Genomic DNA, 16,720 nt, shown 5'->3' on the forward strand with positions numbered 1-16,720 from the left:
AGCTTTGTCTTTGTCCTGCCTTTAAATCTGACCAGAGAGACGGATGAGGTCATCTCCGCATCTGAATACAGTCAATAGACAGTAAGCAAACACTAGTTAAGATTAAAAAAAAGAACAAGGCAGCTCCGGGAACACAGATATCCCTTTGATTCAGCCCCGAGATGATTCTAGCTGTTGGGTTTCCTCAAACATCATTCACCTTTGTAAATGGCATTTGGGGAAGCCGTAGACGGTGTTTGGTTTATTTCAATGGCAGGAGAAGAACACATTTCCCATAGTGCACTGTGGTCTGTTCACAGTGTTCCCACATGCCCAGAGGTGGAAACAGGGAGCTGGTGATGTAGTCCTCCAGCATTTCCCACGCCTGGCCCAGCAGTGTCTGGTAGAAATAATGAGCTGGGCTTCCAGAGCTCAGACAGACTCAGAGACTTGATAATGATCCCCTCCTTAATTGGTTGTAAAACAGCATAGATGTATGCTTGGCGTATTGATGTTGACTGGAGCACAGGAAACAGAGGAAACATTAGTCTTAGACAAGGTCAGACTTTGAGTAAGAAATAAACCATGTAATTCCTGTCAGACTGTTCAACGAAAAGACACAAACCTGTACACACCGCATATCCATGATGATTAGAGCAATTTTCCATCAAGTTCAGTGTAGAAATCCCATGACGTTCTGTTTCTATGAAGCACTAAGGGTAATCAATCATTAAACTGACATCCTTTAACTTGTACCTCAGTGTCTGATGTGCCTGAAAATGATGCCTTAGCATTAGGTCATTGTTGCAGTATTACTGTTATGGATACAACTAACATAATACAATAGGCTGTTTGACAGCTTCCATGTCTGTAAGAACAGAACAAAGCGACAGCTTTCTCTCCATCTACATTGTACAGTATAGATGTGAAAGGCCAGGGTGTTTTTTTTGGTGGTACCCCTTTCCAGCTATGATCTAATATCCATTGTTTGGCATGCACTAGCTGTCTGCATTGTGAACCACTAACAGCTAAATGTTTGTATGACAAACAGTTGGGGAAGTTAGCAGTCTCTGCTCCTGTTTTGACAGTGGTCGTCTGGTTCACCTGAGTCAATATAATGGCCTGTAGCAACAAGGATTTCCTGACAGACTGATACTGATATACAACACAGCACTGCACTGACCAGTCCAGAACAGGCTCAAACAAGTCACAACTACACCTACAGAATGTAGGTTTTCTTTGCTGGAACTCCAGTAGAAGCTACTGTAGTCCCAGGTAGGCCCGTAGAAGTTAGACTCGAAGCTAGGAAACGGTTTTCGTTGTCATGATGTAGAAACTGCTTTGTAGTTACACTACATAACGGTCTAGACTTTAACTCAACTCTTTATAGGGTCATGTGTAGGGTCATTTTCATCCGTTTTTACAATAGGTATTGCTAAGTAATTACATGGAAGTTATTGTAGCCTTCATGTCAAGTGTTGCTTTTTCTGTGGGAGGTCCACAGAGGTCCGGAGGAATGGAGACAGTTTTATCCTCCCTTGTCTTCTCAAGCCTCCCAGCTCCTTTTTGACGGGGTCACGGTCTCAGGAAATACTATATCAGGTGAGAAAGACGTATTTATTACATTTGGACCGATGCCAGACCCCTGTGTTAATATAGATCTCTCATAATGACTTTTCTTGTGTTACTTTATCAACATACAGTAGGTGCCCAACATTAGAGTTTCCCATGACCTCGATTTCAGTATTTGTGTTAAAACGTCCAGATACAATAAACAATCCTGCCTCTTAGATTTTGGGTCAAGCGTTATCTTCTAGTCTACACCTAAATTCCAAAGGCAGGTTATGAGGAGGAGAGAGTTGATTTTAAGTTGGCCGGAGCTATCTCTCAAACCCTCTTGACCTGGGTTGATGCTGTTTGAAGGGTAAAAGAGATCCCAGCGGGCCGTGAAATGGAATGTGTTAAAGAGTAACATTCAGCCTGAACACTCTCTGAACCTGGAACGGGAGTGAACCCTTGTGGGCGGTGTCACTTGGAAGGCCCACTGTGGTGCAGCGCCGAGCTTGTGTGTATGTGTACTGTATGTGTGTAGCAGAGCTTTTCTCCAGCCAGCTGTGAATCTGTCACCAGCGTTGTAAGCAGTCCTACGGGGGCTTCGGCAGCCCAGTCAGCAGACCTCCTGGGAGACAGGCAGGCCTTGGGCCTTGTGTGCAGCCTCTCATTTGGTTTTAACCATGCAATCCTCAGCGCCATATGAGTCTTACGCACAAAGCCCTTCTTTGAGAGTGATTATCTTTAAAGCTGTCTCTGGAGCACAGTTTCTCTGATTCAGAGATAACCACAAAAACAACCCTGTGCTGATCGTACAGAAAGGAGGGATGAAGAACGTCTCATCTCCGTCCTCGTTGTAATTACGACCAGGGTTCCTCAGTTGTTGACGGTTTATTAGCCATCGGACTAAATCAGGATCAGATTTTTTGCGTCGTCCCAAAAAGGGTGCCGTAATGAAGCAAGAGAACGCTGGATTTATGGGTCAGTTCGTTTAAACAGGATACACGCTGACAGATCTGATGAGGTCGGATTTTCCCTCTCTTCCAGAGACTTCCCTCTCTTCCCATTCCATCCTGTCATCCTCTGGCAGCAGGCTCCATGGAAGAGTTTGAAGGCCAGGCCTCAGTGCCACAATGTGGATGAACACCAGCTAAAGGAAACAATAACCGCAAAATGAAATACGAGATATGGGACCAGATGAAGCACTGTAATGTCAGGTCTACACGTTTATCAGTCCATTTTCATCCTCTCATCCTCCACGGGTGACAGAACAGATGCACTATTCAAAAATTCAACCGATTTTTGGTCCCTGGGGGTCTGTTGGACTGAAGATACTGGATGAATTCAAATGTAATCATTGCCTGTAAGATCCCCTCAGTCTGTGAACAGGATGTAGACTCTTTAGATTTGAGAAAGAGTACTGATAGAGCTGAGGCCCTGGAATGTTTGAGATTTATTGGGGAGAAGCTGTATTGCGGTACTTTAAATCACTAATACCTCTCTATCATATGGTTCCTTGGAACGAGCTCGCCTGAAAACGTCTGCATGTTTTCTTTTTCACGTCTGCTGCGCAGACACTGCCCTAAATATTTCTTGATAAAGAATGATTTCGCCTTTCAGAGAAAACTTGCAACCTGACTCTGTTATGAACTTGAACTTTGGTCAACAGGGCCAAGAAAGAAAACCCTCCTCCAGTTTTCGTCCAGGTTTATTTCGATCTTCTTTATGTAGGTCAAGTGAATCAAGATTTCGTACCACCGACATAACAATACCTTCAGCTTGATGTAATACCCTGGTCTGCAACAATACCTCCTGTGCTGGGCCCTGACCCCTTCTCTCAATGCCTATATATATACTTCAGTCACAAAGCTAAACTTCCATACAAGGCTCTGCTCTGGAAGACTCCAGATGTAACATTTTCCTGCTTGCAATTTGGTTCGCCTCTCTCCTCCTCACCCCTCCCTCATCTTCCCCTCTGGTCTCTCTCTCTCTCTCTCTCTCTCTCTCTCTCTCTCCTTTTCTTGCCCATTTGATAACAGTCCAGGCTTTCAATTTGCCCCACATTTCTAAAACAACCTCTGGAAAATGATATAAACACATGAGTAACAGACACAAGTAGAACATGAGAAAGGGACTTTTGTATGTCGTAAACAGTACGTGCTTTTTTGTGATTCGTTGTAGGGCAACCCTGCAAGGAGAGGCATGCTATGACCGCTGAGGTTGCGCAAGGACAAACAACACGATTCAACCAGCTCAAGATTTGTTTGTAAATGGTTTTATTTGGAATAAATATCTTAAAGTCAAGGACAATTCAAAAGGCCAGCATACACACAAAAAAAATGAAAAAAGTATTTACATGACTTATTTGAGCACAGCCGAATGAATGTATACATAGTATACAAGGCAGCCCATGCAGGACGTTTAAGTCTTTTGCTGTACAAACTGCAAAATATGACAAAGAAAAAATATTCCAAGTAATACAGGAACCATCTTTTAGATGGACAATGTGGTCCCTCTTAAGAACCAAAACAAGAAGTATATAATGGATTACAGGGTTTCATTAAGTGTGTACAAATAACGTTTCGCTTCAGGTTGTTGGGATGTGAACATAGAGGTCCAGTATAACACACATTCTGTACCGCCTCCAAGACTTCATGCCAGGGCTTGTTTTCACCACTCGATCCTTTCAACGATAATAACTTAGCTATGACAACTGTGCCGGACAGGCGGGAATTTAGCAGCTGCACCACTGGCTCAACAAATGGACAAGAGATACCATGACTTTGGGTCATGTGATGAAAGCAAGGAGAGAGACAAACAGTCCCACTGAACAATAGGTGAGACGTAAACACGTCTGTCTGTGTGCGTGTGTGTGGGGGGACGTGGGGAGGTTCAGGCACCAGACTAAGTCAACATGGCTGCTGACCAGCTGAAGTGTGGGTTGTCGCCGAGCCTGCTGAATGATGACATCACTGAGAGCTGGCTAGCGTATCAGCTGACAGGGTGCAGACCAGCGGTGAAGTGGACAGATCTTCCTGTCCTGTTCTCTACTCATACCGTGACTTTACCTGCTTATTCAATAGACACCAGTGTCCAATTGAGCTGACAGTTTTAACATTTTAACATCGAACATGTTTCCATTACTGCACTATTAAGTCTGTATAGTTCTACAGGTAGTTTTTTTCCTAGGTTGCAAGGAGAGTTGAATGGACACCCATGTCCACTACACCTCTCACTTTTGTCATTGCTAAAGAAATAGTGAGCATGTTTTTTTTTATAGAACAAAAGAGGAAAGAGTGAAGCATTAGAAGACAAATGCCTCATTTTTGATACTGTAGTATCCAACTGCAGTAATTACTGAACCAAGATCATACACAGACATTTCCAACATAACCCAGCTGAACTAAAGCCTTCTCTATGCTTTAAAATAACACTGAATTTACCAATCAGATCCTGTCTCCTGGTGCTTATTGTGCTTATTGTTGTCACTCCACGCCTGGGTTTAAGCGTAGACTGTTTAGGCAGGATGACGGTTCTTGCAGTACAAGAGCATTTTTTTGTCCAGTTTTCAGATGTTCTTTCAGTACTGTCAGTTTGATTTACATCACCCAACACGATCTTGATTGTTGATGATTATTTCGGACCATTTGCTCGCCATCTATATGTTAAAACAGTGCACTGTTATAGCCGCTAAACCTAACCATAACCTGAAACCAACATTAATGATCAACAACCAAGTAAACCGACCGTTTTCTGGCTAAATGGATATCCCATGTAACATAAGAACACAACTTTTTTCAGATTATGTTGGTCAGAGGTAGACTTCTACCTCTGAAGGCTGATTGGCCGATCAGTGACCAAAGGTCAACAACCCTTCAGAAAACCGTCTCTCCCCTGCACACATGTTTTTCATCGTCTTGTCTGTCCCACGTTGCAGACAGATGCTCACGATGTACCAAAAACATGGATCTGATTGTTGGGAGTGATTTCCTTGTTGTTGTTGGTAGGTTGTTTTTTCCCCTTGTCCTGTACATTATTTGACCGGCATGCTGTACTGGTCCATAGGGCGGGGGTTATGCTGTGAAGAGGGAGGGGAAGAGGAGCTCACTAACAAGGGGGTAGGGAACAGAAGTCCAGCTCCTGTGGTTTGCGTTTCCCGGTACAGTGGTCACGGGGTAGCAGCAGACCTGTCTGGGTGGTGCAGCGCAGGGGCCGCCTCTTAAAGCCCTTGCCGCAGGATTTGGAGCAGGGCGACCACTCCCCGATATCCCACATGGGACAGGGGTCCCCGCACACCCTGGTGGCCGAGGGTCTCTGCGTGGGCTCGCAGTCCGCCCTGGGCTCCCCGTCGGGCCCCAGACACTGCACCATCCTCCTCTGGAGCCCGGCGCCGCACGTCACCGAGCACTCGTCCCACCCGGCCGACGACCACTTCCCCGGGAGCGAGCCCTCCTTGCTGTAGGAGGTCTTCTTCAGGACGTCCCCGCCCTTCTCCTCTTCTCCCTCCTCGGCCAGCACGCTGTTGTGGGAGCGGGCGCGGCCCTCCTTCTTCAGGGCCTTTTCCTCCTTGCTCTCCCTGGCCAGGTAGAAGGAGTAGCGGATGCGAGGAGGGGTCATCTGGCCCACGGAGAGAACCTCCACAGTCAGGGCCTCTCGGATGGGCTTGACGGCCAGCAGGGTCTCTGACTGGCCCCCCGTCCCGCTGTAGCGCAGCAGGCTTCCCTTCACGATGATGTCCCTCTCCACGGCAGACACCACGTAGTTGCCGTTGAGCAGATACTGGCCATGGTGGTTCTTCACGGCCAGGTAGTTGTCATCGCTCACCATGCCCTTGTAGCCCCGCTGACGGACGTCTATGTTGGAGGCTCCCACGGGCAACGTGACCACGAAGTTATAGCCATGTCTGAGAGGAAACACATCGAACACGTCACACATACATTCACTGTTTACATACTGTATGACTGTATACTTGTCATCCTTGCTAGCAACACGATATTGAATCGTGTTCAACACGATTCAATATCGTGTTGCTAGCAAGGTATAGTTTCTAAACAACAGCTGTGCATCAGCAGACTCACATGGGCTTGGTGAAGAGGCCCGACACCTTCTTGCAGCTCTTGTTGTCTCCACCACAGATGCCACACCTGTCAAACTTCTTACTGGAGCCCAGCTTGCCGTCACAGCCAGCCTTGATGCACTTCCCCTGGACACACACGGCCGAGGAGTCTGGGGAACAGGGAGTCCCATCCACCACCTGCAGGATGAAAGGTATGCTTCATCCTGCTGGTCTGAGGTTGAACCCTTTGACGGGCATGATAAAGTGTAAATCTACAGGATGATATGACAAAAACTCTGCTGCCACGCTGACACTAGGCAAGCAGCCTTGAGACATGGTATAAAAACCAATGTGTTTACATTCCTCCCTGGTTCCCCTCTGTCTGAACAGGACCCTAACACATGACCAGTCTGAGTGGAGGCAGTCGACCATGTCGGTCTGCTCCCCATGTCTGTGTCTGCAGGGGTCAACGGGGCTGATGAAAAATGTGACCGATAACGCAACGTGTCTGTGAGCATGGCCTCAACACCGTTTTTTCCATCACGTGACGTGGCACGTCCAAGGTCTAGACAAGGGAGACACAAGGCTGCTGGTTCGACATACAGCACAGTGCTGTAAGATAAGCCACCAGGCAGCCTTTTCTGCCTCTGGCTTTTTTTATTCGACAGCTAGCCCAGTCAGCAGCTAATCCCACTTTGGTGTGGTGTGCCCCAGTGCTGCGTCCTCCCATCCCCCTGTGGGTCTCCTGGCTGGAGGCTCTGGCAGGACGACACAGTCAGACATGGACCACAGCTCTGGGCCATGACAGGGGCTCCTGCTCAGGATCACTCCACACCACGCTATCTGAGAGAGATAAGCCCTCTCTCTATCCTATCTTCAGTTCTGTCTTCCTCTCTCCTCTCCTCTCCTCTCTTCTCTCCTCTCCTCTCTTCTCTCCTCTCCTCTTTCTCTCTCTCTCTCTCTCCCTCTTTCTCTCTCTTCACTTTTCTGTGAACTGTAAGTAGTTAGGCTGAGCTGAAGTTATGTTTGTGGGCCCGGTTTCCCGATAATGATGGTCGTCTGATGCATGTAACTTTCCAACAATGGAGATACTGTACGTCTGTTTCCCAAACCAGCACATACTAGATTGTTAGAAAGTGCATATTCAGTATCTTAAAATACATAGTTGAGAGTTTGTCTGCCAGAGTAAGCTTGCTAATGTGACATACAGTCGGCCTAACCATATTCACATAGAAATTAAGAGAAATATTTCTCAGTGTTTTTCAGTCAGGGCTGCTAACCTTGGGTGCGAGGACGTAGAAGTAGCCAGTCCCATTGGCTCTGCAGATCAGCTTGCACTTGTCCTTTGGGGAGACCCCAGAGTACTTGGGCACCCACACCACGGAGGGTGTGAGGCGGTTGGTGTTGAGGCTGAAGCCGTTAAACGCTTCACACTGCTCCTCGCGGTAGCTCTTACCTGCACAAGAGGGAAGAAAGGGTCACAAGGTCAAAGGTGAAGTGGCCTGAGGTGGAACCAGAAAACATTGAGCATAGTTGTCTGTTTTGAGCCAAGTGGTACCTGTGTCGGGGCAGGGGTTCAGGTTGCAGGAGCGGTACTTGACCCGCACACCTTGGCAGTATCTGCCCCCGTTTGATGGTACTGGGTTCTCACATTCTCTCTTAGCCAGCTGGACGCCTCCTCCGCAAGTACGGGAGCACGACCCAAAAGCTCCCCATTTACCCCATTTTCCATCCACCTGGGGAAAACACACACACACCACACACACACCACATGTGGGTTATGTCAGGTTTCGCAACAACATGATAGCCTAGCTACGTCACCCCCACCGCAGGGCTCCCTGGTGGTACTCTCCTGTCCGCACGTACACAACACTTCTCGCGCCGCCGCGAGAATTCTTTGAAAGATGAGCTTTTACGAGGTGTTTGAGGCGTGTGTGTGTGTGTGCGTTGATGCGTGTGTGTGTGCCGTGCTCGTCGTACCTTGGCCGTGTGAACGTCCCGCCTGTTGATGCAGACCCCCCGCATGCACACCTGTCCGTCCCCGCAGCTGGTGCCGTCGGCCCAGGGGAAGTGCCGCGTCTGGCACACCAGCTGGCCGCGGGTCTTCCCCGTGCACCACAGGCGGCCGCAGGGGGGCTGCATGAAGGGGCAGGGCTTGGAGCCCTCGCCGAACGCCAGCTCGCACTGACGGTCCAGGCTGTAGGAGGTGCCGGGGAGCACGTCAGGCAGAGCCAGGGGCTTCTGCGGCTGGTCCAGCAGACACTCGCCTGGGGAAGGCAGCAGAGCAGCCGTGAGCCAAACCAACAGTTACCCTTCCAAAGGGATTAGCTTTGTATTGTCTTTCTTTTATACGTTTGTAAATTCAACGCGTTTGGTATGGTTCGGCGGACGTGGACATGCATACTTTGCACATTGCACGTCGCTTGTGTGCACAGGAGTGTGTGTGTGTACGAGCGTGCGTGTGTGTGTGTGCTGATTAGACCAGCGAAAAGCCTCATGGTCAGTCACCCAACCATGACCTTGCAACGTCGGCCCTTTGAAGACGGGCCTTCGCAATCTGTGGATGGTTCATTACGCAGAGCTGCCGAAGACCAACCCCATACACACACACGCGCACACAGCCAGACACAAAACACACACAGGAGGGGGGCACCTCTTTCTCCTAAAACACACACACACACTCGCCGCTCTTGCTTAACCCCTCGCTGTGCCTGAGCGGTCTGCGTCGTGTCTGCTCTGGAGAGCAGTGTTACGATAAGCAGCAGACAGGGCTTCTTCCTGGAACAGCCTATGAATAGTCTGGCTTTGACGAGCCAGTGCTAGGTAACATGAAAGACTAAAGGACGAGTCGGACGAGGAAACACGCCTTCTCACCCAAACAAGAGTAGATCAGGAGCAACCACATAACTTCATTTAACCTATTTACATCCTATGGAGAATTCACACAGCGGCCAGGGAACCAGACTCTAAAGGGTGACATTCCACATCTCTAGCCCTGTCTGAGAATCATTCCTCGCTTCTGTCTAGATTTCCTGAAAAGGGCACAAAAACTAGCAGACCGTCATTCTATTTTAACCTTCGTGGGAAACAGTGAGGACTACACCTAACTGACCAAACCTTTTTGGCGGTTCTCTGTGGAACATCCCCTTTAATTTGGGACAGCTGGTCAGGATAGCAGGCCTTGAAATACCAGTTTGTCACTGAACAGAATCCAGACCTTGGGGTTCGCCCTGCTTGGCACACTTTCCACATTCAAGAGAATGGCTGTCTGAAGGCAGTGTAGAGCAACTCAATTCTATAGTAGTCTACACTAGAATGTGCAGCTCTATGGTGCCAGAATTGTCTGCAGATGATCCACAGCCGATTTCCATCCAAATTCTAAGTCGATTGAGGACTCTTAGGCGAAACAATAGTTAGACCAGAGGAATACTTCCACCTTCCGAAATAAGTGCTACTTCTGCCATTACCCCATTCATCCATGGGTCCCCTATGACTGATCTGGTGACAAACATGCCAGAGTAGGAACAGAGAAAGCTTTGTGATTACGTGAAGAGTGTTAAGATAAGCATGTGCTTATTCGATGTGACCAGCCGGTTGCCAACACAAAATTAGATGTTTTTACGTTGTCAACCCATGAACACAGACCGATGCTACAGGCGCCATGGCGATGGTGTCTCGAGCAAGGCTTCACGTCTCCATATCAAACACTCTCCCTGCTTCCCCGTGTCTGCCACACCCCTGGGGCCAGAGGTCAGAGGTCAGGGGCCAGGCGCTGACTCACCGTGTCCGCTGTCCAAGAAGTCAGTGATGATGGCGGCGCTGCAGGGAGACCAGGGGCTGGTGCGGTTGATCTGGATGAGAGTGGGAGACATCATGTGGTTGTCCTTCAGTTTCCCAAACACCTCCTCACAGGCCTTCACGTTGTCATGGGGCATGTTGAAGACGTGACCTGGAGGGGGAAAGGAGGCAGGCAAGCGGGAAATCCTGTTAGCTGCCTGAGTCAATAGAATGGAAATATTCAGCTGTGGTGAAGGCAGAGTCAAATTTAATACTGATACTAATATGAACTATCTGTCCACACTTTAGCAGCTTTTGTTTCCGTCCAAACTACAAGCACCTGTGCCGGTTTGTTTTGGGATGCCATGTTGAAAGACAGGAAGTGTGTGGTTTTGGTGAGCACCCTGCTGGGCGGAGCATGGCAGACTCACCAAGCTCGTGGGCGGTGGTGAAGGCAGACGGCAGGCCGTCATCCTCGATCACAGAGCAGCTCCTCTTGGGGTCGCACATGGTGCCCACGTCGGCCATGCCCAGCGTGTCACAGGTGGAAGACCCACAAAGGTCCTGGACAGAAGACACACACCACAGACACACGCTTAATTCAGTGAATTCAATACTATTAAAAAGCTCAACTGGACTAAATGAGGTGACTCTTCGATTCATGCCAAGTGTTCTACTTCCATGTTTGGTACGGTACCGAAGAGACCCACCCAAACAAATCTATGAGGAAATAAATATCTCAGATTGCAAAACCTTTTAGCCAGCAGCTAAATTTCCAAATATTTATTTCCTATATTTCAGGCGCAACCATGTTTAACATCCATTTGGACCAGTTGACTGTGTTTCATCAGTACAGGGCACACTGAAGACCAGAGTCGTCCCTTTGACCTGGAGAAGGTCTCTGCTGTACCTGTGGTGATGGTGTGGTGGTTTGAGAACTTCCACCCATGTTTTAATCCCATACAAACACACTCCAAATCCCCCAATCTCAGCACCCATCACCCCCCTACACTACTTTGATCCTACATTTAAAACCCCCATCCAAAGTGAAGCCTTAAAGTGCTGTGACAAATTATTTACAGTATAGACCACAATTGCTGGCCGTTGAAAATCCAAACCAGATGTGTTCATGTGTGCAGGTCTGTGTGTGGGAACACTTATTAACACAAAAAACACAAGACTAAAAAGGAACTGTGTTCCTAACTCTGACCTACTTCTTGCATCCGCAGTATATCTTTCCATTGGTTGTGGATCCAGCTGTTTAATAACAACGACCAATCCTGACTAGCTCTAAACAAAGCCCCACGAGCAACCATGTTTCTGTGGTGTCTCTTTAGCCTTCAGAACAGAACATTTAACCATGGACCACTTTTTCTGAAGCGCCAGTAGCCAGTGGCAAGCATGTTGCAACGATTCAAATCACACTGGACACCACACCTTCAGGTTACGACGACCACTGGAAAATGGGCCCGATGCACCAATATCACAGTCAGGCTTTATGAGATCTGGAAATACTTAGGTGTGTTCTCCCCCTCCCCCACCCCTCACACTGGTGTCTATCATGGAAGTGAATAGCAAACTTAGTGTAGCGGTACTATCAGCCATCCCTCTCTAGGGAAATATGATTTTGGCAGGTTTACGGTAAGAATCCATTACTAATTTCTTGGAGAAAGGGCTTTCACATACGGTGCACATTCTGTGCACATCGCAATACAGTTGTGCAAGCTGCAGAACAACCAGTGCCGTGGCCGCTCCCAGTGATAACTGAGGGATCTCCATACAAACTACGGCTGGGTACGCACTTTATCAGACACAGCCTGTGCCTCTGGTCATTTTGCAGCCGAATGGAAACCATATCTAATTGGCTTTATCGCTCAATGTCACATAAGTCACCCACATACACACTGCAGATGCACATGTGGCTGTTCTCCAGAAGCCACCTCCCTGTTATTTCAGGAAATGGGATGTTCGTGTTCAGCGGGAACTTGTGGAGTCGCAGTATACTGTAGCTGCAGAATAGGTGAGTGTGACATTAGTATGCATGCCAGTGTGTCACATTACAGGCCATGTTCTCCTATCATATCACCACTATGTCAGAGAAGACTCCTCAAACAGCACTGACCCAGTTGGCACCCAGTGAAACCAACATCAGATTTTCATTAGAGTTTTATAAAGTCCAAACTGTTCCATGTGTGTGTGTGTGTGTGCCCCCCCCCCCCCATCTCTCTCTCTCTCTCTCTCTAACTTTTTCTCTCTCTTTGATCTTCTCTTGTTCTCCCACTCTTTGACTCACAGCTGAGAGACATGACTCTGTTAACCTCCGCTCAGTTTTACCATGTTTAATCAACATTGTGATTTGTATAGACACAAGGGAGGAGGAGGAGAGGTGGGGATGGAGGGGGTGCAGGGAAGTTAGGATTACTGCCAATAGAGGAAGGAGAAAAAATGAGCTGAGAGGAGGGGTAGCTGGGTAACTGTGGGTCCCACAGGGAGTATCCCCTCTCATAATTACAGCTTCCCAGCTGAAGGTGAGTTCTGTTAGTCTTTCACGTCCACTTCAATGTTATGGAATACTAATTCTCATTTCTCTTGTGAAATGGTCTGAACGCCTGGGGAAGCGTACTGAAACTGACTGCATCAAGTCTTTTTTGCTTTCTTTAACAAGTCCCATTAGAGTTAACTTTACTTCATGGGCACGGGATTGGAAAGGATTACCTGACGGAACCATGCAGTTGCCAGTAATGACAACTCAATAGCATAGCACATGCAAAACTATTCTTAGTACTTTTGATGTTTACTGGTCTTTTACTTCATAGCAACTCCATGACCAACAAACAGTCAACGCTTTACAAAGTACCTTCTAGAGTACTCTCTAAACAATCTACACAAATATTATGCATATTGATCTATTGATACTGCATGTTATATTCCTGTATGGTAAAAACTAAACTAGATTAAAACAAACAAAAAAGTCTAGTACTTGCACTGAGCCATGGCATTGTTAGGTTTTTCCAAATAGATTTTGAGGTTGACAGGCTTGTATGGTGCAGATTAGAATGGAACAAATGATTTGGTCACTTTGGGGTTTGAGAAAAGAGTCAGACTTTAATGGCCCAGTATGCCACTCTACTCCAATCTAGTGCTCCTAAATCTTCTTTTACTGGGTGTAAATTTTAGGGACTTGATGAAGTGTGTTTTGAGTTTATTTTCGTTGTTGGCAGTGTGTCATTTGGGGTTGTTGTGTTGTTTACAGGTTCAGATGTGTTTCCCCTCATTCAGTCCAAATGTTGGTCAACACTCTGACAAATGTCTCAAAGGAGTCTCATACATCTGGAGTCAAGGACAGCCAGAGAATCAAAACACTTGTTGTATAACTCAGGGTTCTGATGTTACTCAGTTGGGAAGAAACACACATAACTTATTTGACAGGTAAATCTTGCAGTTTAGTCTTATGTCTTTGGCATTGCACAGAGAGACATAAATAATCTGCTGGATAACGTGATCTTCTATGTGACATATTGTCAATGAGGCCAGGGGCTGACGCAGCCTCTGGCTCTGTCATTACCAGCAGAAAGCTCTGAGTCTGTAATTGTTTCCTCTGTTGATATTGGAGGTGGCAAGTGACTCTCGCCAACTAATGCTTGCCTGCTTTCTCCCTGAACAGCTCACCACAGACAGAACTATGATTAACCAATGATTAATTATTGTGTATTTAATTACTTGTCAGTCTTTTGGTCTGTTTTTCTGCAAGCACAACAAATATGCTATCTCAGCTAACTGAAATCTGACAGAGTGAACAGGTTCTGGCTGGTGGTTCATCTAATGTCAGCTACACCGTGTGCATGGAGTTTCACATTCTGGAAGGAATGTAGGGGTCATGTAAACTCTGACCCTGCATAAGGAGTTGAGAGACAATGACGAGTTACAGAGAAAACGTTTTTTAAGTGTCATACTGTCAACTGCTTCTCTAATGAACTCGAATGAAACCAAGTCAGATGGTTTTGTCAGGTGTGGTCATCTCAGGTCTGTCACATCCATCCACAGTCTCTCAGCGCAGGACGACTGCGTGTCCAGTCTCGCTTGGCTCGGAGCGATGGGTGGTCCCTTCCCCGCGGTGGGCGTGTCTCAACAGCTGGAGATGGTCTCAGTTCCCCAGAAGTGGTGAGTGTGTTTGAGTACAAACCAGTTAACATTAAAAGCTGATCTACTTGTCATAATATTGGAGAAAGAGTCATAATGGCTGTTGGATGAGACTGTGTCCTGTTGACACCAGCTACCTATCCGTAAGTTTCCACACATGGAGAGAACAAGGACCACTTCACAACACTGTTATTAACTGACTGTCACAATTCTGACCAATTAATAAAGTTTCAACACAGAAAAGAAAACATAGGCTATTGGTAGTGTAGGACAGAGTGTTAGCTGGAAACCCCCATGTGAAAAACGAGGTATGGTCTTACCTGCTTCGTGAACAGGATAGCTGTATCCCAGTACTCAGGGTGCTTGTCATTATTCTTGTTCATCTTTTTCTGCCAAGTGCAAAAGTTCCGCAGAGTCATGGCTGCGTTACCGGAAACCTTAGGTCCCTTGTCATCCTCGTTTAACACTATGAACTTGACAACTATGATGCTGATGGAGTTGAGTATACTAGGGTGTTTGTAGAGTCTAGCTGCCACTGACATAAGGGTTAAGAGGTAATGTTTGAGATCATCGCCATGGAATTGTGCCATGGACTCATCAGCGACGATCAGCGCTTCCACGTATCTGGGGACAGAGGCGAATCTTTTGGATCTACCCAAGCCCTTTAACATTGTTTCGGCCACATCGTGTCCGTTTAAGTGCTTGTATTTCTGCAAAGACTGGGCGAGCTCGGGGCTCATACCGGTGTCCACTGCGCATCTGGATGTTGAATTCCCGCTAAGGTTGTGGTTTGCACGGCGTCGGAGAAAGTGCGCGCTCTTCGCGCTCCAAGTGTTTCCCAAAGTGGTGTCATTACGGACCGGGGTGATGAAATATTCCCACCCGTTGAAACCGAATGCCCCTTGCAAACCCTTGCACAGACTCAATGCTGCATAAGAATACTGGTCTGAGTTGACGTAGCCGGAGTAGAAGCACCGGCTGAGGTCAACACCAGCCGCAGCATTGGACGCTGAGGCAGGGTCCTGGGCAGAGATGGTGGGGGCAAGGAAATTAGAATCTGGATGTAATTCGAGCACCAAATCCTGCTGGAAAGCATTTATTTTAAGAATAATTCTCCCTTTTAGAATATCCTTAGCGTTGTCAAAACCGTTATTGTCATAGTTTTGGTCATCCAGTTTAGTTGGGAAGCAGAGTTCACTCTCCATACAATGGGTAAATTCTGAGTAAGTTATGAAAAAGTAGAAGAGAAACACTGTCCTTATTAACATGAGCATGTTTGTATTTAGCAATAAATGTAATGTTTTGGAATGGAAAAGAACGACTCTGCAGCTCAATATATGCGAAGATAAAGGTCAATACGAGAGAGAATAATCCAAGGTGCAATATTTTAAAACATTGCCGCTGTACGTCCTCTCAGAGTAAAATCCTCCAGGGTGTGACTCGTTCCCATCTTCCACCTGTCTTCTGAGGAGATTGCTGCCTTCTGAGGACTTTATGCATTTGGCGTCATGTGTAAACATAAAGACATTGTAATGCGTGTTTTTTGGGGAGGTGCTCTGGAAAGCTCATTGGTTATGCGTCTAGGTTCAAGGTTTACTCAGCAACCACTCGAATCTCTGCAAGTATTAGCATCATCCTCCGCTACATAAAACCGGGTCTCCCTCCCACTTTGGCGACTGTGCTTTGCGCGTGGAACTTATTCCACCTCCACAGCACATCTGTATCCAACGAAACGCCCAAATCAACGCGTCTCGTAATACAATCTATTGCCAAATCAATAGCATAATCCAATTGATCATTTGCTGATGTCTACTTTACTTTCTTGAATACATTTTCGAACATTCATAACAAATAGCAAGCGTAAATGAGTGCGTAACTGCACACAGTTACGCACTGTAGCGTAACTGTAGCCTAAGTATGCGTGCAAATGACTAAAAACTGTTAGCCCATGCATCCAACATGCAGCATAGACATAATCAAAAACGTTTGGATGCTGCCCACGCGGGACAGCAGTATTAAATTTGATGCTGCCCACGCGGGACAGAAGTATTAAATTAAAACAGCTTTTCAATATGTCAAACATCATAAGTGCGCTCTTACACTCCACCTTCTGCGCTTACTGTTGTTGATTAAAAGAACATTAAATGTTTATTTTATCTGTTCCTGTATTAATCCACAGAAAGAATTAATAGTTCTAACCAGAGCAGCCTTGTGGCA

At 46.9% G+C, this 16,720-nt stretch overlaps 1 protein-coding gene across 1 annotated transcript; it reads right to left on the minus strand.

Moving 5' to 3' along the window:
• Positions 1–3,800: 3,800 nt before the first annotated feature.
• adamts15a (ADAM metallopeptidase with thrombospondin type 1 motif, 15a) lies at positions 3,801–15,945 on the minus strand. Its single transcript, XM_067256675.1, has 8 exons — positions 14,824–15,945; positions 10,795–10,927; positions 10,368–10,535; positions 8,567–8,853; positions 8,145–8,322; positions 7,867–8,042; positions 6,609–6,784; positions 3,801–6,433 (listed from the first exon to the last, which is right to left on the minus strand). The coding sequence occupies exons 1-8, from the start codon at positions 15,775–15,777 to the stop codon at positions 5,638–5,640; spliced, it is 2,868 nt and encodes a 955-aa protein (XP_067112776.1). The 5' UTR covers positions 15,778–15,945; the 3' UTR covers positions 3,801–5,637.
• Positions 15,946–16,720: the final 775 nt, after the last annotated feature.

The sequence above is a fragment of the Osmerus mordax genome, chromosome 19 (genome assembly GCF_038355195.1).
Source record: "Osmerus mordax isolate fOsmMor3 chromosome 19, fOsmMor3.pri, whole genome shotgun sequence".
NCBI lineage: Eukaryota > Metazoa > Chordata > Actinopteri > Osmeriformes > Osmeridae > Osmerus > Osmerus mordax.

Coding starts and splice junctions, on each gene's coding strand:
- adamts15a (XM_067256675.1), bottom strand. CDS start 15,777: ATGCTCATGTTAATAAGGACAGTGTTTCTCTTCTACTTTTTCATAACT. Junction 8,323..8,566: donor GGGACGTTCACACGGCCAAG/GTACGACGAGCA, acceptor TGTTTTCCCCAG/GTGGATGGAAAATGGGGTAA. Junction 8,043..8,144: donor GAACCCCTGCCCCGACACAG/GTACCACTTGGC, acceptor CCTCTTGTGCAG/GTAAGAGCTACCGCGAGGAG.